The 20,150-nt window shown below is 63.1% G+C and overlaps 2 protein-coding genes and 1 long non-coding RNA gene across 6 annotated transcripts; 1 reads left to right on the top strand and 2 right to left on the bottom strand.

The window, feature by feature from the left end:
- Positions 1-331: 331 nt before the first annotated feature.
- LOC140696207 (uncharacterized) lies at positions 332-2,500 on the bottom strand. The gene is made up of 2 exons (XR_012072380.1): positions 1,513-2,500; positions 332-696 (listed from the first exon to the last, which is right to left on the bottom strand). It is a non-coding gene; the product is annotated as an uncharacterized lncRNA (long non-coding RNA).
- A 368-nt stretch (positions 2,501-2,868) lies between these two features.
- DPP7 (dipeptidyl peptidase 7) lies at positions 2,869-7,035 on the top strand. Of its 3 annotated transcripts, none has more exons than XM_072960561.1 (13): positions 2,873-3,383; positions 3,454-3,567; positions 3,655-3,794; positions 3,884-4,047; positions 4,291-4,426; positions 4,498-4,579; positions 4,678-4,844; positions 5,041-5,101; positions 5,535-5,632; positions 5,729-5,885; positions 6,045-6,109; positions 6,461-6,531; positions 6,655-7,035. In XM_072960561.1, the coding sequence occupies exons 1-13, from the start codon at positions 3,296-3,298 to the stop codon at positions 6,782-6,784; spliced, it is 1,473 nt and encodes a 490-aa protein (XP_072816662.1). In that variant the 5' UTR covers positions 2,873-3,295; the 3' UTR covers positions 6,785-7,035. The 3 variants fall into 3 exon arrangements, with proteins under 3 accessions (XP_072816663.1, XP_072816662.1, XP_006219736.2); XM_006219674.4 differs by having other exon boundaries at positions 2,876-3,383; positions 5,514-5,632; XM_072960562.1 differs by lacking the exons at positions 6,461-6,531; positions 6,655-7,035 and adding an exon at positions 6,192-6,296 and having other exon boundaries at positions 2,869-3,383; positions 5,514-5,632; positions 6,045-6,157.
- Positions 7,036-7,782: 747 nt separating this feature from the next.
- MAN1B1 (mannosidase alpha class 1B member 1) lies at positions 7,783-18,926 on the bottom strand. Of its 2 annotated transcripts, none has more exons than XM_072960558.1 (13): positions 18,602-18,926; positions 18,031-18,139; positions 17,229-17,341; positions 15,499-15,635; positions 15,128-15,237; positions 14,365-14,550; positions 13,517-13,665; positions 12,975-13,163; positions 10,847-11,037; positions 10,291-10,411; positions 9,571-9,768; positions 9,356-9,487; positions 7,783-8,680 (listed from the first exon to the last, which is right to left on the bottom strand). In XM_072960558.1, the coding sequence occupies exons 1-13, from the start codon at positions 18,713-18,715 to the stop codon at positions 8,477-8,479; spliced, it is 1,953 nt and encodes a 650-aa protein (XP_072816659.1). In that variant the 5' UTR covers positions 18,716-18,926; the 3' UTR covers positions 7,783-8,476. The 2 variants fall into 2 exon arrangements, with proteins under 2 accessions (XP_072816659.1, XP_072816660.1); XM_072960559.1 differs by having other exon boundaries at positions 15,499-15,632.
- Positions 18,927-20,150: the final 1,224 nt, after the last annotated feature.

The raw sequence follows: 20,150 nt of genomic DNA, 5'->3' as shown, positions 1-20,150 counted from the left end.
ACAAGCGTGAAAAGGCAACCCTTGGAAGGGGAGAAAATACCTGCAAACTACGTACCTGTGCGAGTTTAAACCATCAGAATATATACATATGTGTATATGTAGAGCATTCCTCTTTATTGATGTACAGGCAGTTTACAATGCTGTGACAATATCTGGTGGACAGCATGATGTTTCGGTCATACATACCAGAATATATTTTTTAAAAGTTCTAAAACTTAGTAACGAAAGCAAACAAAACCTTTTGAAACACATCGAAAACAAAAAAACCCAAATTCTGCAACTAAAAACCCTCCTAAAACTCAGCAATGCATAAACAAAGAATGAAAACACGTTTCACAGTGCCACAAGGGAACCTTATGTATTATGTGTAACGTAGCACCCACACACATGAACGTGGACATGCGACTGCAAGGTGCTACGCGGGTCGGAGCTGAGGGCACCGGGACCTGCCTGGGGACAGCCCTTGGCTAGGGCCTGAGCAGATATTTTTCCAAAGAAGACTGATAAATGTTCCATAAGCACATGAAAAGCTGCCCAATATCGCTGATCATCAGGAAAATGCAGATCAAAATCACGAGGGACCGCCTCACCCTCATGGCAATGGCTGCTCTTAAACGGGAAACAAGGGCTCGATGAGGCTGTGGAGACGCTGGAACCTCTGTGCACTGCTGGCTGGAATGCAAAATGGTGCAGCCACTGTGGAAAAACAGTTCGGCAGTTTCTCCAAAAAGGAAACAGAATTACCATATGGTCCTGCAGTCCCACTTCTGTGTATATACTTGCCAAAAATTGAAAGCAGGGTCTTGAAGAGGTGTCCATACACCCAGGCTCACAGCAGCACTGTTAACAATAGCCAAAAGGGGGAAACGCCCCACGTGTCCACTGATGGGGGAATGGACATGCATGGTGTGGTCCACCCGTGCAACGGGGTGTTATCTGCCTTTAAAAAGGGAGGACGTCCTGACATGCACCACGACACGAACGGACCCTGAAGACCTTAGGCTCGGTGAAACCAGCCAGACACAGACAAGTTCTGTGGGATTCCACTCATATGAGGTACCTAGAGTAGGCAAACTCATAGAGACAGAGAGGACAGTAGGGGCTGGGGGAGGGGAATTGGGAATTGCAGCTCAATGAGTGAAGAGCTTCTGTGATGGAAGATGAAGTCGTTTTAGAACTAGATAATAACGATGGTGCGGATGTTCTTGAATCCAATGAACATGAACATGGTAAAAGGGTGTCAGTTCACACACACCCGTGACGTGGCCGCAAGTGGAGGTGCCACATGGGCCAGAGCTGAGAGCCCTGGGACCTACGTAGGGTCCTCCCGCTCTCCCACCCCCATCCTCTGAGCCTGCCAGCTTTGAGGTCTGAAAGGGGCAGAATAGGTTGTGACGAGGGTCTGGCTCCCCAGATCTGTGGGCTGTGGAGGCGGAATCAGGCCCCAGCCTTATTCCCAAAGTCAGCGACCTCAGGCAGCTGGGGGAAGGGCTTCTGGACCCTCAGACACACCTGCATGCTCAGGGCCACCAGGTGTGGCAGGACAGTGTCGGAGGGAATCAGAACGCACCTCCATGGGCCTTCCCGGTACCACCCCAGGCATGGAGGAGCTGCCTGGAGAGTTTGGAAGGGGAGTGTGGTGGGTCAGCGTTGGGAGGTCGGCTCAGGCCCCTGAGCTGAGAGGAGGGGAGGGGAGCGGGAGAAGCCAGGAGAGGGGCTGCGAGTCCTTGTGTCTTGTCCTGGCCCCCAACCTAAAGAGGCCATGGGGGGCTTGCAAGGGCAGCTCTCTCCTCAACACAGAACAGGCATCCCTAGGTGTGGGGACAGGGACACAGGAACAGGGACATAGGGACACGGGAACATGGGAACCTGGGGACACAGGGGTGGGGACATGGGGGCACAGGGACACAGGGACAGGGGCACAGGGCTGGGGACATGGGGATGCGGACATAGGGACATGGAGACATACAGACGGGGACATAGGGGTGGGCACACAGGGATGGGGACACGAGGCCATGGGAGACACGGGGCCACAGGGACGGGGCCATGGGGGGATGGGACACAAGGACGGGGATATGGGATGGGGACACAGGGTCGGGGACATGGGATTTGGCACACAGAGACATGGGAACAGGGGAGACATGGGGAAACAGGGATGGTGGCACAGGGATGGGGACACAGGGACATGGGGACATGGACAGAGGGACATGGGGACATGGGGACACAGGGACCAAAGGATGGGGATAGGGTCACAGGGCCAGGGACACAGAGACTGTGGGGTGATTGTGGTGTGGCACTGGGTGACCTCGGGGTGACCACAGCCATAGGGTGGTGTCACACAATGGACAGTCACTGTCACCCTGCGGATTGCCACAGCAACAGTCCTGGGACAGTGGGAGGGAAAGCCAAAGGGCTGCACACGTGGACCACACCCCACTCACCCCCCAGGCTGGCCCAGTTTCCTGATTTCACAGCGCAGTCAGAGCCCAGGACCCCAGCCCAGCCTGGGCCATCCCAGCACCAGACAGGCCAGGCCTGGGCAGAAGCCATGAGTCCTGCTGCCCAAGGACAGTCCTGGGAGTGGGTAGGGGTGGCTCCCCTCCCCTCTGCTGCCTAGGGCAGGGCCACCTCCCCCCACCTGCTTTGGGCCTGGCTCCCTGCCCACATCCCCAGCAGGACTGGCATGGTGCCCTCTGTGGCCCAGCTGGCCCCTCACCAGGCCCTGGATTACACACAGGGGCAAGGGTTGCCCCTTTGTCCTCTCGGTACTGGCACCTCCTGGGACCCCATCTCACTGAGGAGCCAGGACGGGACTAGCCCGAGGGGGAGGGGAGAGGACCCCAGATCCCTCTCACCCGCCAGGAGCCGCCCTAACTCCTGCCTGGGGGGCTCCCGACCACCCGCCTCCTGCCGCAGCCACACCGGCCCTCACTGTCCCTGGAACAGCTGGGGCTCCGTTCTCAGGGCCGCTGACCCTCTTTCAGGGACCCCGTGACCATCCTCAAGGGTCAGTCAGAGCCACCCCCGCAGGCAGCCTTCCCAGCCCTGCCCTTGGGAGCGCCCCTCCCCTTTGGCCGCTGGAGCCCTCACCCCACTTCACGTGTCCCCACGGAGACAGTCTCCATGGTGACACAGGGCTGCCCGAAGCTTGAGGACCTGGGCTTAAGGACCTGGAAGCAGGGCAGCTGGAAGAGAAGGAAGGACTGGCGCTGCTCACAGCCCCGCCCAGGCCGTCACGTGAGGGTGCCCCGCCGTCACCTGACCTTGCCCACATGACCCGAAGCAAACGGGCAAAATGGACGTGAGCCCCGCGCCCAGGCAGGCCCTGCTCTGGGCCCTGGCACTGCTGCTGGCACTGGAGCTGCGCAGCCTGGAGGCCAGGGGTGAGTGCCGACCCGCGGGCCTCCCCTGCCACCCGCGCGTCCCCTGCCCGCTGAGCGTCCTGCCCTCCAGTCCACAGAGACGCAGACCCTGGCTTTCAGGAGGCCTACTTCGAGCAGCTCCTGGACCATTTCAACTTCGAGAGGTTTGGGAACAAGACCTTCCTCCAGCGGTTCCTAGTGTCAGGTGAGATCACCCTGGGGACCGTTCCTGGTGACCGGTGAGACCCGGGGCGCCCCACACCTCACCCGGCCCCTTGCCTCCACCTGACAGAGAAGTTCTGGAAAAGGGGCGAGGGGCCCATATTCTTCTACACGGGCAACGAGGGGGACGTGTGGTCCTTTGCCAACAACTCAGGGTTCATCTTGGAGCTGGCGGCGCAGCAGGCAGCCCTTGTCGTTTTTGCGGAGCACGTGGGTACCCGCCGCGGCGGGGCCAGGGCGGGGGCGGCGCGGGGCCAATGGGGGCGCGGGACCAGTGTCTGCCGGTCGCTTGCCCGCAGCGGTACTACGGAAAGTCGCTTCCGTTCGGGGAGCGGTCCACGTGGCGCGGGTACACGGAGCTGCTGACGGTGGAGCAGGCCCTGGCCGACTTCGCAGGGCTGCTCCGGGCGCTGCGGCGGAAGCTTGGGGCCCTGGACGCCCCTGCCATCGCCTTTGGCGGGAGGTGCGTCCTCCTTTCCTTTCTCTCCTGGAACAAACGCTTGCTTTTTCTCGGCCAGAATTTCTATGGGCCTTAGAGGTTTCAGGGCCTTCAGGGGCAAGGAGTTGGGGAGTGGCGGCTCTGAGAAGGGAGAGCAGAGTGGGGATGTAGGAGGCGTATGCCGGCTGAAAGGTCGCCCTCCTGGGGCAGGTGGGCAGATGCTGTGCGGGTTGGGGGCCGGAGAGCTAACCTTGCACCCTCGCCCAGCTATGGGGGGATGCTCAGCGCCTACCTGAGGATGAAGTACCCCCACCTCGTGGCGGGGGCGCTGGCGGCAAGCGCACCTGTCGTCGCAGTGGCAGGCCTCGGTGACCCCTACCAGTTCTTCCGGGATGTCTCTGCGGTAAGTGAGGGCTCGGGGCCCCTGGACAGCCCAGGCAGCAGGGCCTGCAGCCACGCCCTCTCCTCCTCTAGGACTTTGAGGGCCAGAGTCCTGAGTGTGCCCAGGCCGCGCGGGATGCCTTCCAGCAGATCAAGGACTTGTTTCTACAGGGAGGTGAGGAGGCAGCCCCCCACCGGCCCCTGCCTCCCTGCCCCACCCCCTGACCCAGAGCCCGCAGCCTCCAGAGGCCCTTGTCCCACCCCTCCTGCCAGACTATGACACGGTCAGCCAGGAGTTTGGCACCTGCCAGCTGCTCTCTGGCTCAAAGGACCTACTGCAGCTCTTTGGGTTCGCCCGGAATGCCTTCACCCTGCTGGCCATGATGGACTACCCATACCCCACCGACTTCATGGGGCATCTTCCTGCCAACCCCGTCAAGGCGAGGCGCCCACTCCCGTCTGGCTGGAATCAGGGGAAGGCAGCGTCCCATGGACAGGGAAGGGGTGGTCAGTGCTGGCCAGCTTGAGGGCCTTGCACCTACTCTGCCACCTGGGAGCAGGGAAGGGTGAGCTGGGGAGGGGGCTGCATGTCTCAAGGAGGGGTCACCGGCTGAGGCACTCTTCTGGCAACTCCAGGTCGGCTGTGAGCGGCTGCTGAGCAAAAGCCAGAGGATCAAGGGGCTCCGTGAGCTGGCTGGTGCGTCTGCCCACCTTCCCGGGCTGCTGCCCTGTGTGAGGGGCCCGACGGTGGTGGTGGGCTGAGGAGTGAGGCCCAGCGAGGGCTGCATGGGGGCAGGGCACACAGAGGCCTCCACTTGGCCCCTGGGGAGGAAGTGGCCATTCCCTTCCTGGCCCAGCCTGGGAGCGGGGCTCCAAGGGCCCTCTGCAGTCCCCAGGTGCAAAGGGTGGCACGCCCTGCTGGGTGGGGGAATATCGAGCGGGCTGCCCAGCTGCCCTCAGCAGCCAGGACAGGAGCTGATAGCCCAGACCCCAGACACCCCACTCCTCACTGGGCCCATGGGATCCCAGAGCTCCTGACACCTGCAGGAACCCTCCAAGGGGGCAGGGTGGGTGTCCAGGCACCTGGCCCCAGCACGCCTCTCCCCCAGGGCTGGTGTACAATTCCTCAGGCCTGGCGCCCTGCTATGACATCTACCTGCAGTACCAGGCCTGTGCGGACCCCACAGGCTGTGGCTTGGGCCCCAATGCCAAGGCCTGGGACTACCAGGTATGGGGGTGCTGGGGGCCTGCGACTTCCGGGTATGGGGGTGCTTAACAAGATGGACCACCCCATCGGCTTGACCATGGTGCGGGTGTCCCACAGGCTTGTACTGAGATCAGCTTGACGTTTTCCAGCAACAACGTGTCAGACATCTTCCCCGACCTGCCGTTCACCGAGGCCCTCCGCCAGCAGTACTGCCTGGACACGTGGGGCGTGTGGCCCCGGCAGGACTGGCTGCAGACCAGCTTCGGGGGGGGCGGTGAGGCTCGAGGCAGGGGTTGGGGCGGCATCCTTCCCTCTGCACTGAGCTGGCTCTGCCCCCTCCCACTCCTGGGATACAGCTGGGGTCTGACCCAGCCCCTGGATCACGGATTTGGGGGGCTGTACCTGGTCCCCACCACCACATGCTCTCTTTCAGATCTTACAGCTGCCAGCAACATCATCTTCTCCAATGGTGACCTGGACCCCTGGGCAGGGGGCGGGGTGAGTCACGCCAGGCAGCCCCTGGCCCCCCTGCTGTGTGGGTCCCAGGCAGCCCCTGGCCCCCCTGCTGTGTGGGTCCCAGCGCTCTGGGCTCTGTAGCTCCTTCATGTACTGTTCCAGTCGTCATCGTTTCCTCCTCTCCCTCTGTTTTCGTTCTCTTCCTAACCTCTGATGGTGACCTTGCATCTGGCTCATTAACCTTAGCCTTTCCTTTCTAACGGGACCTTTCCAGGCTATGCAGCCACCTCAGTGCACCCTGAAAGCTGGGCTGTGTAGCGATCACGTTGTGCTGGGAGGGCTGAGGGTGAGCGCACACCACACTCCTGACACGAGTCTCCTTCACTGACACAGATCCAGAGCAACCTGAGCTCGTCGGTCCTCGCCATCACCATCCACGGGGGAGCACACCACCTGGACCTCAGGTACAGCCCTGCTTTGGGAGGGGCGCAGCTCCTGGCCTGGGCCGATGGCTGGTCATGGGCGAGGGTAGTATGAGTGTCGGGGTCTGCCAGCCTAGCTGAGTGCCCCCCACACCTGCTCCTCAGAACATCCCACCCAGAGGACCCGGAATCTGTGGTGGAGGCGCGCCAGCTGGAGGCCACCATCATTGGCAAGTGGGTGGAGGCAGCCAGGCAGGAGCGGCGACTGGCACAGCATACAAGGCCTAGAGGCTGAGGGGCGCTCCCGCAGTGGGACCAGAGAAGCCTTGCCCAGAGCAGCAGTCTGGGGAGAGAAGCCATGGCCCACCTTCCTAAACCCAGAGCTCAGCCCAGGGTGGGCAGGCCCTTGCCCGAGGGAGAGGCTGAACACTGGCAGCCTGGCAAGCATGTCCTGTCCTGGCTATGGCCAGGTCAGGAGAGCAGGGCACTGAGCACAAACACGTGACCTCCTAAACTCACTGTTGAATAAAGCAGTTCTCAGCTCCACTGCTGGCTGTCTTGGGCAATGGGGACATGGCCTTTACTGTGGCAGGCGGCTAACAAGGCAGGGCCCCTCTGGGGAGCCTGGCTGCCTCCCAGGTTGCCTGCCTGGGGCCAAGCCTGGGTGTGGGCTGGACAGTCGGCTTCTCAGCAGCCTCAGGCTGCACCCTGCAGTAGGACTGGGAACCCTCACGGTCGGGAGTCCCACACAGGTGCTGACTGGCTCCTGTCCTGGCAGCGGTAGGGGGTGACAGGGACCACAGGGCACCCCCCCCAGCTTGGGGGGCTCTGCAGCGAGCAGCCAGCAGCCACAAGGGCCGGGACTAGAGACCACTGGAGAGACAAGCCACACACACTTTCCATGCACATAGCGCGTGGGGCCTGTGAGTGAGGGGAGGCTGGGAGCCCCAGGGCACCCCAAGCCAAGTGGCAGGCCTGGGCCTGGTGACACTGGGGCCGCCCCGGGCACACGATCCTGAGGGGCCAGAGGCTCTAGGAATGACAACTCTGAGACTCCCACACCTGGCAGGGAAGCCGCAAGCAGGGGCCTGAAGCATCTTGCCCATGTCCTTGCTCTGGGCACCACAGTGGCCATCACCTGCCCTGTACAGCCGACACGTCCAAAGTCCCGCCACTGCTGGCAGATGCAGAGCTGACCTGTGGACCAAAGTGCGCCTGACCCAACTACTGCCCATCACTTCCACAGTGCACTTTCAGAGAGCCAAGACTTGTTTAAAGACAGCAGACACCAGATGGAACAAATGTACTTTTATCCCGACTGAAAGTCCATCTGTCGGGCTGGCCTGGGAGCAGGTGACTTGCCCGCCCAGCCCCTCCCAGCCCGAGCAGGGCAGTGGGAGGATCCCTGAGTCCAACGTGTAAACACCACAGCCAGCCAGGAGCCCATATCCCCAGGTCACAGATGCCCCCAGACCCTCAGGTCAGGGCGTGTCCACAGGCTCTGAGACCCCAGGCTGAGCTGCACCCGGCTGTCCCCTCAGCTCCGGCCTCTGATCACACCCTGGGCTCCAGGGAGCCAGAGTAGCCCCGGGTGACAGAGGCCCCAGGACACCCACGAAGCCCTTGCACGGCCAGCAGGAGGACAGTCGGGCCTCAGGAATGCAGTCAGAATTCGATTTTCTCAGGAGAAGGAAGAAGGCTCCCGGGTGGGCAGGGCCTCCCCGAATCACAGCGCTCATTTGCTCCTGTCTGTTCCTGACGGTGTCCTGACGAGAACCAGGCGAGGAGCCGGGCCCAGCGGCCGCCCCGAGCACCTACGGGGCCCCAACACGTGCCGGCCCTGTCGCCCACGGGGCCGCTGCCATCAATCCGGCCTGGAGCACGTCCAGCCAGCTGGGTGGACGTGGCACAGCCAAGGTCAGGGTCAGGGTCCTGATGACGGGAAGTGTAGGCCCGTGGGCAGCGCCCACTCGGGAGTCGTCCCGCCCTAGGCGGGGGCCCAGATGGGCAGGGGGTGAGCCTCAGTGTTGAACACGTAGGTGTCCAGGCTGAGCAGGTTTGGGTCGTCAGAGAAGAGCAGGTACAGGTACTTGAGCGTCTCCCCCAGAAAGAAGCTCTCCATCTTGTCCCTGGGCTGGGGATTGCTGGGGTCCTGCACGTTGCTGATGGAGGAGTAGCCGCCCGAGGGGACCTGCACGAGAGCCCAGGCCTCAGCGTCAGGACTGCGGGCTCGGCCCTCTCGAGGACGGCCAGCCAGAGGCACCCTCTGAAGGCCCCTTCCCACCGCAGCACACACAGTCCCCCAGGGCAGGGACTAGAATGGGGAGATCACCGGGGCCCACAGGGGGACCTGCCACCCTGGCAGTCAGCCAGCATTCCTCTGGATGCCCCTGGGGGATGCCAGCAGCCCTCAAGTGACCAGATGGAAAGGGCCTTGGAGGTCTTGCAAAGGCCCTGAGGTCACGTGATGGGAGTAAACTACACGGCCTCACATGCCACAGGGTAAGGGTCAAGTGACCTCTGAGCCGTGGCCCCGCCTGTGAGACGGGTGGCCGAGCCTGAGCACAGTGCGGGTGGCGCCATGGTCATGGCAGCCGTCCTGGGGAGCAACAGCCCAGAGGTCACCCCAGGTGCAAACGTGCTGTCCAGGCCACTCAGAGGACCCAGGAGGGACACGCAACGTGCACCTCAGGCCACTGCAGGGACCCTCGCCACACATGCCGGCCCCCTGCCCCTGGGTCATGTGTACCCTGGACCTCGAGGGACGTGCCGGGCAGCCGGGCCCTCCTGGCCAGGGTGTGGTCCCCTGGAGGCCACAGCGATCCTGGCCGGTCCCCTAGCCCCAGGCAGGTGGCCAGGGGCTCACCCTGGTGTAGGTGTTGAAGCTCTGCAGGATGTCCCAGCCCCAGTCCTGGTACTTGCGGTCGCCCGTGAAGCGGTACAGGTAGAACAGGCTCTCCACCGTCTCGGGCCGCAGCAGGTTGTGTCTGTCGGCCGCCTGGGGAGGAGCACGAGCTTTGGGTGAGCCCCGGCTGTGCTGCGCCGCGCCGCGGCCCCTAAGCCCGCCCCGGCCTGGCCCACCTTCACCAGCACGTCCTTCTGGGCCGGCTGCGGGGACAGGTTGAAGTGCACGATCTCGGGGCTCAGCCCAGTCTCCATCTGACGGTTCATCTGGTAGCAGGTGTCCATGAGCGCCCGGGCCAGCTCCATGTGGTCAGCGGGCAGGCCGTGGTGGGCGCCCAGAGCCAGTGTCCCTGGCAGGAAGCACACCAGGTGGTCCTGAAATCAGAGGGTCTCCTCACCACCAGGGAGCCTGCAGCCGCACGGGCTCCACACTGGGTCCAGCAACATCTCAGGCCACCCACATCCCCATGAGGCAGCAGACCTGGGTGTGTGTGACATACACGGTGGCAGAGCACCTGGGGCTCACAGTGGGCAGGGGAGAAGCAGCCGGAAGGACCCCCGCCTCCCGGGTCTCCCCCCACTCCCTTCCCCAAACGCCAATGGAGCACAGGCTGCAGGAGGTGGGGGAGCTGGACCCCCTGGGGGAGAGGGAGGGCCCTGCGGGGAGGAGAGGGCTCTGGGGAAGGCGGCCTGGCACCCCACAGACCTCAGCTCCCCGGCTGTCACAGGACAGCCCAGGCCGGGCAGCCCACGTCCCCCTGTGACAGCTCACACTCCGCGGTCAGAAGTGCGTGGTTCCCTCTAACATCCAGACTCTTGGAGCCTTGATACGTCAAGGACAGAGGGAGGGGCCCGAAGCCCCCCAGACTGGACCCTCTGGACCGCCCTCCGGCTCACCATCTTGGCGCTGAAGCGGCCGTGGGTGAGCTCCCCCACGAAGGTGAGCTTCGTTGGCTCGGACCTGCGCAGCAGGTGCCTCTTGATTCCCTCCACAGCTTCGAGGTAGTCCTCCAGCAGCCTGTGGGGACCAGCAGGTCGTGTGTGCGCGCACCAGGTGGGTGCACGGCCCCTGGGACCCGACGAGCCCACCCAGCTCTCTGGGGAATGCGGCCCCCACCCCCGATTCCGGGGCGCATCACCCCCGGGCTTGAGCCTGAGGCGAGTCCAGCTCCCGAAGGAGGCTCTATCTGCCCTCTGCACACTGTGGGACAGCTGCTGCACGGCTGTCCGGGGAAGCCTGCGTTTCACGTCAGAGTGAAAATGTGCGTGACGAGGCCCACAGGTGCCTGGCCGCCTTGCTCCGGGCACCGCCGGGCAGAGCCACGGGCCTGCCGAGCCTGGACGGCGGGGACCGGCCACGCCCACCCCCTGCAGACAGGCCGGGCCGGGGAGGGGCCCGGGAACTGGGGACCTGGGGCCTGGGGACCCGCCCGAGGCAGAAAGCAGGCCTCACTGCGGCTCCTTCTTCCCGCCCTGGATCCACTGCTTCAGCAGGTACTCGTAGTAGCTGTCGGCCCTGGCGCCCAAGGTGAACACGCCCAGGTGGGTGAAGAGGCCGCTGTGCGTGTTGATGAACATGGGTACCAGCCCGTCCTTCTTCCCCGAAAGGGAGTGGATGTGCCTCGTCACCTCCTCCGCGGCCTCCTGGGCAGACAAGGGGAGGTGCGGCTGAGGACCGGGCAGTCGCGGGGGGTCTGCGTGCGCTCTGCCCCTGGTGGCTGATCCCTCCTCCGTGGACACCCAGGTGGGGCCTCTGAAGAAGGATGCACCCCGCAGGGCAGGCAGGTCTGCGCCCTCCGAGGCGACGGGGCTGAGTGTGTCCTCTCAGCAGGTCTCGGCCCCGCCGCAGGGGCCAGGGTCTGAAGACCAGCCACAGCCAGGCTCGGCGGGACCACCTGCCCAGGACGGCCACAGGCTGCTGCTTCCCACGGGGCAGGCGGGCACACTTGCTCTGGCCCCTGGGTTGCTGCCGAACACACTGACCGCCTCGGAGCCCTCATCCACCTGGTGAACTCCTATTCACCCTTCAGCACCTAAGCAGCCCGGGCTCCTCTGAGCTCACCTGTCTGGCCTGGGCAGCACCGTGTGTCTGTGCTGCCACAGCTCTGTGCACATTTTATCACAGTCCTCAGGACCCTGCAGGGGTGATTCCCGGTCTCCACCCGACACACACCCCCACGCCAGTTCAGAGAATTCTCTGGCGAGCGGGCTGGGGGCTGCCTGATGCCTTCTTGATCCCCAGCAACCGCCAAAGCCCGGCAGCATGCGGGTGCGGGGCGGGCATCTCCTGACAAGTGTTAGCGCACCCACAGCACAGGAGATGGCAAGCTCAGTCCGACCGCGGGACCTGAGAACGCCCTTCTGCGCAAACACACCGAGGCTGCCAAGTAAACCGGAGAGGCACCGCTGCTCATCATAAAGGGTAAATCCAAAGGGAGACACCATCGCACACCCCTCACGAGGTTTACCTTAAAGACAGAAGAAACAGTGCTGGCCGGATGCGGAAAAACAGAAGCTCCGCGCAGGGAGGGAACTGCGGACAGGAAACCGTTCTCACTGACCCAAGTGGCAAGGAAGTCACGAGCTCGGTAACAGGAAAGGACTGAAGAGGCCCTGCCTGGCGTCACGGAGGGAAGGGCCCGAGAGGCACCGCACCCGTGAAAACACGCTGACTGACGGACCAGACAGGCGGGCCGGGGTCGGGCTTAACGCTTGCCGTTCAGAGGGGCGCCGTCTACAGGGAGGAGCCGAGCCTGGCAGGCAGGGGCTGAGGAAGGGCCCAGGGGAACAGTCACAAGGAGTCCGAGCTCCCCCTGGGGACTGGCCTGGCCTGGCCTGGCCGGGGATTACGGCGTTGGCCGCAAAGTACGAGCGCACTGCGACCTGCAAAGGAAAGTCACGACTTCCTGCTGTGTAAACTGTGTGTCAGTTTACCAAAAAAAAAAAAAAAAAAAAAAGCTGATGGAATGCAGGTCAAATTTAGAGGACACCCACTTGCTGAAGGTTCACCCTCAAGAGAAGAGGCCCCCCCAACACTTTTGACACGTTACAAACAACACAGGTGGACCCGCCATGCCTCTTCCACAAGCACAGCCTGGCAACAGCAGGGCGCCCCATCGGAGGAGCTGACCCCGGCCACCCGCCCAGCACAGACGTGTACCCAGGGTCTGCTCCAGCTGCCGTCCGCACAGAAGCGGCTACAAACAACTAGTGTCCGGACACACAGCCCAGAGAGGGCAGCCACAACAGAGGCGGCCCCCGCACAGGCTGCAGGTGGACACAGGGCCACGCAGAAGACTGCGTGACAAGCCCCCAGCGCTGTCAGGGCCCTAAGGACAAAAACAGGACAGTACAAACACCAGGCCGGGCAGAAGACTCACCCCCAGTCAGTGCCCTCAGGCCTACACACCTGGTAGCAACGAGAAAACGGGGTTCTCCAGAAAAAAAAAATGTGGCAACCAAACAACAATGGTCTTAGGGCCCAGAATCCACGTCCCTGCGAGCCTGCACGGGCTTCCATGAGCCACGGCGCCTCCCGCACAAAACCTGCTCCAGCGAGAAACTCAGCGCTCCCTCCATACCTGAAACTTCTTAACTCCCGTGAGACGAGAGAGCTCTCGGAACTCCAGCTGAATGCTTGTCACCTCAGCCACCGTGCTGTCAGAGGTCCACCGGGGAGGGTGGGCAGCGCCAGTGCCAATGTTTACATCGGAGTACGGGATCTTGGACGGTGTCTGGAACGCAGGCATTAGCCGATTTCCAAAATCCTCCTGACGCACAACACAGCGCTGAGTCAGCAACTCCTACACACGGTGGCCCCGTCTCGACACTACCACACTGACCCATCACCCGCTCCATCCAACTGAGCAGAGGGACGTTGACTTTGCTGGCTTCACCCGGCCCCAGCACTCAATGGCAGCAAAACTGCTCTGAGGGAGGCTGCCTGCAGCAGCCAGGGACAGGCAGGGCCGCTCCAGCTCAGGCCCGAGCACAGAGACTGGCTCCACACCCTGGAGGAGATGGAGCTGACATAGCCCCCAACCCTTGAGGGAAGGAATGACTGCAGAACACTCAAGACTCGCACTCCCCAGGGAGACAGACGACCTGGTGCTGGGACACTCACAGCCTTCTGCAGGAAGAGGACGTCCCCTGACAGGTGGAAGGCGCTCAGGAGCCCCCCCAGGATCCGGATTGTGCTCTCAAACAGGTTGACGTCCACGTTCTTCTGAAACTCTAACTTCTTGGACACCCACTTCTTGGCTTCTTCAAACTCTAACACATGAAACAGAAGAGCCACAGGAAGACATTCATACTCCCAGAGCCCCCCCGACCACGGCCTCTGGCTCGACATGCGTTCCCGTGTCTGCCTTTCCCTGCAGGGTCTCAACATCACTCCTAGTGCAGAGGCCCGGAGGCCTTAGTTCTGCAGACAGAAGGGAGCCCGCACACAGCTGGGAAGCCCCTGCACGTGGGGGCACGTGCTCGTCATCTAAGGCCCCGCTACACGGGACCCCAGGAGTCACCACGAGGCAGGCAGTCTTCAGCCCAGTCGGAAACCTTAAAACAGCTTTAAGGTGCCAGTAGAGAAACAGCTAGAGACACGTTATCCTCGTGTAACCCAATCTCTGTGGCATAATGGCGATGTCGGGCAAGACTTGGGGCGCCAGTGGCTGCATCGGGTCACGGGTCACCCCCTGAACCACGAGGCCCCTCTGATGCAACAGAAACATCCAGGGCCCACATTCGGCCCTCCGGGGGCCAGAAGGGACACCTGTCCTGAGCCAGCCCTGGACGCCCAGACGTAAGGGGACAAAGGAATTGCCCATGGCCAGCACGTCCATCCTAGCACCCAGGAAGGGGGGATGTGTGGTCCAGAAGGGAAGAGCGCCACTTAGATCTCCTGGGCAAGGCTGGCCCACGGCCCGAGGGTCACCCACGGGGACCTGGCTGCACAGTAGGAAGGAGAGATACCTTTCTTCAGACCCAAGATCCACATGGTGTCCAGGGCGTCGATCAGCGTGAGGCCGAGGCCGAACCACTCACTGAAGGACCTGGACACGGGCCTCAGCTCGTCATGGCCCCAGGCGAACTTGCGGTACCCGGCCCACGCATGGCGGAAGGCGTCGATCACGGCCTTCTGGCGCTCCTTGGGGGAGGCTGGGGGGTAAGCCAGCTGTGAGGACCAGTCAGCACTGAGACCAGCTGCTCTGTGGTCCCACAGCGAGCGATGCAGATGGGGGGACACTGTCCAGGCCACAGGAAGCAGGGGACCGCAGAGAAGGCCAGGACGCTCAGTGCCGGACCTGGCCGCCAAGCCCGGCTGTCCACCTGCACCAGGGGCCTGGCAGGTGTGACCCTCCGGGGCGCCGGGACACTCAAGGAGCAAAGGTAACCGAGGCCCCAGAAGCAAGGCAGCTGCGCTGCGCAAAGTGGCTGTGGGGACGTCCAACGTGACAGGGGCCGGTGACCCGGACGAGAACACCTGACGAGCATCCCTCCCGGGGCTGCAGGGCTGGACACGGGACGACAGACCGTCCAGGACCCACGTGTCCTCACTAGCGCTCTAGTGCGTGCCTGGCCCCCGACGCCGGGCCCCCGGGGTGTCCCAGGCTGCGCAGCGCCCGGAGGCACAGCAGGAGCTGCACCGCCCGCCCCGCGGCGCCTCTGCGTGTCCACACCCCATCTCTGTCCAGATGCCCAGGTGAGGCCCGGGAGGGCGCAGGCGGGACCTTACCTGCCGGGTTCTGAATCCCGAGGGCCTGTGGGGAAGGCCTAGGGGGGCCCTCTGCCTTCCTAGAAGGGAGCTCGCTGCCCTGCTCCGGCTCCATCACTGCTCCCCTCCAGCTAGGAGGAGAGAAGGAAAAGCATTCAGAGCAGCTCAGGGGGGCAAATGCCCCGCGGTCGCTGCCCAACTCAGGCTCGGACGTGCCCTCCACGCGGCAGGACCACGAGGAGGCGGGGCCCTGCCTCACCAGGCGCAGACTGTCTGCCTCAAAGGAGAACACACGGCAAACATCATGGGAGTTCTCCTTGTTTTTCGGAAAAGAAAACAGCAAAGAGACCAGCCTCCTGGTTGCTCACGTTCAGACCCGTCTGCCCGCGTACCTGATGGTTCTCTGCCCCTTTTCGTCCACCGCGTCTGCCCTCCTCTCGGCCTCATCCTGCCCCCTGTCCTTGGAAGCTCTGTCGGGGGCTCTGATCTGCAGGTTGGGTGGTCCCCGTCGGAAATGCCTTGGAGGCTTCTGGACAAAACAAGAGTCACTCCTGAAAGGGCGCACCTGCCGACGAGCTGCTGTCCTTTTCCGCCCGGGGCGCTCTCCGTGGCCAGACCCCGCCACGCGGAGTGCCGTGGGCCGGCTGTGCGGCTGTGCTGTCCCAGGGGAAGGTCTTTTCACTTCTCCTGCGATGTGCAGATTTGCGGGGAGCTCTGGGTACCCGGACGGAGGCTTTGCCGACGGGCGAGGACAGCCCGGGTCAGCGGGCCAGCCCCGGCCAGGACGTTTACAGACGTCAGACCCTAAGGGTGGCCAAGAAGGGGTAGAACCACCGTGTCCCCATGGGCGGAGCTGCAGAGAATGCTGTCGCTGGCCTGCGTCTAGGGCTCCCCAGCTTGGAGCGCCGTGCGGGGAGCAGCCCCGCTCCTGGCACAGCCAGTCCCCACCAGCGGGTGTGCTCGGCCACCGCTCCGGGGAGGGAGGGTTGCCTGCTTGTGAGCGGAAAACCCTTGCTTTTCAGGATCTGTGGCAGCCTCGGGAGAGGGTCTGTGAAGACATCTTCCTTGCAAAGATTCAAACCCCAGGAGCTGGGGCCCCTGGGCCAAGAGAAGGGGGCCTGGCCGAGACGAGGCACTGCAGCCAAAGTAGGCCTGGACGAGTGCTGGGGTCCAGGCGACAGAAGGTCTAAGAAGGTGGCCTCCAGAAGCCCAGCGTGCCCGAGGGGACTTGGGCCAGGGAAGAGGCACACACTCACCCCGTCACGTCCACGCCCCTCCTGGACACCAGCGCCCGGCTCGTGGACGTCGAGGTGTGGACGTGTGTCTTTCAGTTGGGGAAACGCGCCACCTTGTGCTTTCACACGACCGTGAAGGTCAGCGTGCAAGAGCGCGGCCGCAGGAGGGACAGAATGCGTTTGGGCTCTTGAGGGGAGAAATCTGGCCTTTTCCACAGGCCCTCACGCCAGACACGGGAGAGCGGCCTCCTGTCTCTCCCCAGGGCAGCCCTGCAGGGTGTGAGCCAGCACCTGGCCCGGATCCCCTCCTGGCGGCCCCGGCACCCAGCCAGCGGGGGAGGCTCCCCAGGTGCACAGCTCCCAGTTCTCCAAGGCCAGCCCCCGAGCCACCTGCCTTTGGAGGGGTCCTTCCCTGGCTCTCTCGCTGCCAATGACGCCCTCTAATCTCCACACCCTGCACTGCATGCGTGGGGCTGCCGCAGAGCTAGGCCTGCCCCTTTCCTCCAGCCTTTGTGGACGCCACGCACCCCTGCACCTGAGCACTCCCAAACCTGTATCCCAGGATGCAACTCTGACCCTCGGGGCCCCCACACCTCCGTCTGGGCACAGCCCGGGCCAGGACCTCCCAGAGAGAAGGGATGGGTTTTGTTCACACCCTGCCGGGGTCCGGCCCTGCAGGTGTGCAAGTAAGACGAGCAAAGAACATCCCTCCTCCTCTCCCTGCTACCACTTGCCCGACCAGCCCTGAGCAAGGAGGGTGAGGTTAAAGCCTCCAACAGACGGGAGAAAAAGAGTTCTCCCCAGTCTGCCTGAAACAGCACGTACTGCTCTGAAGTGCTTCTGGAACGGACCCGCTTACAAGTCCACACACAGTGTATTCAAAGTACCTGCGGTGAGAGCCCCGGGAAGGTTTCTGGGTGAGCGTCTGCTTTCTGAGGGGCTGGCAGGACCGGTGGGTTTGCTGGTCTCATCCTCTGCCCTTCCGCTGACCTGTTCTCGGCTGAACAAGAGAACCTGTTTTATCTCAAGTCCGCCACGAGGCCTGCAGGAGGTTCAGAGCGCCCCGAGGACAACGTCCACACACGTGTTACTCCCTGTACAAGGACGTGGGAGACCTCAGAAGAGGCGCCAAAGGAAGCCAAGAATGGCCAAAGGGAATCCAACCTTCCCCAAAGCGCCTGGCGGTCCCGACGCCCCCCCCCCCCACAGCACACAACACTCCCCTCGCAGTTTCGGTTTCAGCACGTATGGACGGTGGCAAGCGGGCAGTCTGCTCGAGCACCCACTGGGCCTTTAGTTTTCCTCCTCCAGAGCCAGTTCAGAGGAGCTCGGGAGGGGTCCTCCGCGTGTGTGCCGGCACCCGGCCCGCTCCGTCCCCAGCGCCCGGCAGCACGCGTGAGGATGTTCCCGGAACGTGTCTGGACTGAGCCTCCACCCTCAGGACCTGAATCTCACTGTGAGACGGAGGAGCAGGTGCCAGCGCTTAACCAGACGCCCGGGAAACAGCCAGCCGGCCTCAGAGTGACACCCACGTTGCAGCCAGGTGCTGGGGACGCTCTCGGCCTGTCTCTCCATTTCCATTTCCTGCCAGTCTGTGAGGTCCCCCTCCTGCAGCTGCGAGGTCGCTGCGCTACTGCCTAGTCACCCCCAGCCCCCTCAGCTGTCCCGTCAGGAGGGTGCCGCGGGTACCTGGCCACTGGTCAGACGTGCTGACGTAGGTCAGGAGGCCACAGAGCATCAGAAAGGCCAGCAGGAAGAGAATGGCGTTCCGCTGAAACCTGGACAGCTGCTTCCATTTCTGAGGGCGGGCAGAGAACGACACTCTTTACTGACAGTAACACAACGGGAAACCTCAACTGTGGCAAACTCCTTGAGGACGAGGAGGAATTCAGAAGGTCCAGTGAGGGGCCCTGTTGCTTTTGAAATGCGGGAAGCTCCGTCTCAGCGGGGACCACACTGCAGCTGACACACGGCACTGGTGGCGCGATGCGAACGAACACACACGTCGGAAGCGCTTCCGCCCCACGCGTGGGCAGTGGAGAGAGACGGGCAACTCTCGTGTCCCGGCTGAGGCCGGGGGGGCCTTGCCTCTGCCGAGATGTGCGGGGCCGCCGCCCCGCAGCCCGGGACCCGGGACAGCAGGACCCGCATCCCGCGCCTCCGCACCCCGAGGGAGGCCCCCCGGCTCCGCCCGCCCGCGCATCCCGGCCCCTGCGGCTCCGGCCGGCTTCCCTCCCGGACGCGCGGGGCGCTCGCTCACCCGCCAGCACGAGCGGCGTCGCCAGCCTTTGCTGCCGTCGTAGCCTGGGCTCGGGCTCAGCGTCACCGAGATGAAGTCCCGCTGCGGCGCCGGGGGCGGCGGCGGCGGATACATGGTAGCGGCGGAGGCCCGCGGCTCCCCGCCCGCCTGCGGCGTCAGGACTCCGCGCTCTGAGCGGGTCCAGCAGGTCCAGCGGTCCGACTCCCGCGAGCGGCCATCGCAGCTCCGTCAGCTCCCTGCCCTGCGCGCCGCGCCGCCAATGCGCCTTCGCCGCGCCTTCGTAGTCCCTTCGCGCCTGCGCCCGTCGTCCCCGCCCCTGCGTGCGGCTCCACGGCCGCGCGTGCGTACGCGCGGCCCCGTCAGTGCGCGGTGACGTCACTCCCGCCGTCGCTCGCTGTCCGCGCCTGCGCACGCCTGTCAGCAGTGCGTCCTTGGCTGCCAGGCGGGAGGGGTTCCGCTGGTTCCCGTCTTACCCGGTCCCCGTCGTTGCGCCTCCTGCTCCCACGGCCTGGCTCCCTTGAGTGCCTGTGGGCGGGGAGGATCGGCCGGGCCTTCTCGGGGTTGCGGTGACCGCAGGCAGGTGTCCCACCTGCCCGCAGCGTTAGCAGGGAGTTCCTGCGCACCCGGACCCCGGGCTCGACCCCGCGCCCCACCGGGTGGATTCGAGGAGGGTTCCCGGCCGGGCCCTAGGGAGACGGGGGCAGTGGGGCGGCTCAGCGGGAGGACCGGTCCAGCTGCAGTGGAGGGCAGGGCGGCTCTGGGAGTTTTCATCCATTGGACCTATCAGCCTGAAAAATAAAGCTGCCAGTTTAGCAAAATGAGGAGGCGAGTAAAGACTTGAAAAGTATAGGAAACAATAGGAAGGCCAGTGACCCAGGAGAGGAACTACTACAGAGAAAAAAGGGAAGTCGGGAGGCGGTGCTTTGTAGGAAAGTTCATTGGAGGTGTTGGCCTTAACAGTAAAAGAGGCCGTTATTGTACCAGAAAAATGGGCCCCTTCAGTTATAGCAGAGAATTACAATTTGGGATAAGCACGCAATGGAAAAACTACAGGCAAGTGAGTAGAAACAACGGGGAGGAAAATTCGTTTGTACCTAAAAAAAGGAAGTGAGTTATTTCAATAGTAGCCAGCTAGCCCTAAAAAAGTCTCATAACTGGGGCTTAGTTTTCGGTTTGGGGAAGTTCAGATATCTTGAAACCCACCTGGATGCAAACATCGTCCTTGTTTCAAGATCCTGTGCCCTAAACAGCAATCCTGACGTTGCCTAATTGCGGCCCTTCCTTGGCGCCTTTACGTCCCTTCAAGGCCAAAAGCCCTTACAGGTGGGTGCTGCCTTCTTAGGAAGAGGTTCGAGAAGGGGAGCTGGGAAGCAAATCATCTATACAATTGGCCCTTGAATGATGTGGGGGTTCAGGGTGCCCCCCAACACACAGTCGAAATCCACGTATAAGTTTACAATCAGCTCTGTGCATCTGCAGTCCCGAACCTGTGGATTCAAGCAGCAGTACCGTAGTATTTACTGAAAAAGGAAACCGCCTCTACGGGGAC

Source organism: Vicugna pacos, chromosome 4, assembly GCF_048564905.1.
Source record: "Vicugna pacos chromosome 4, VicPac4, whole genome shotgun sequence".
In the NCBI taxonomy this organism is placed as follows: domain Eukaryota; kingdom Metazoa; phylum Chordata; class Mammalia; order Artiodactyla; family Camelidae; genus Vicugna; species Vicugna pacos.
Note: the sequence above shows the minus strand (reverse complement) of the source record. Positions and strands in the feature narration are given on the sequence as shown.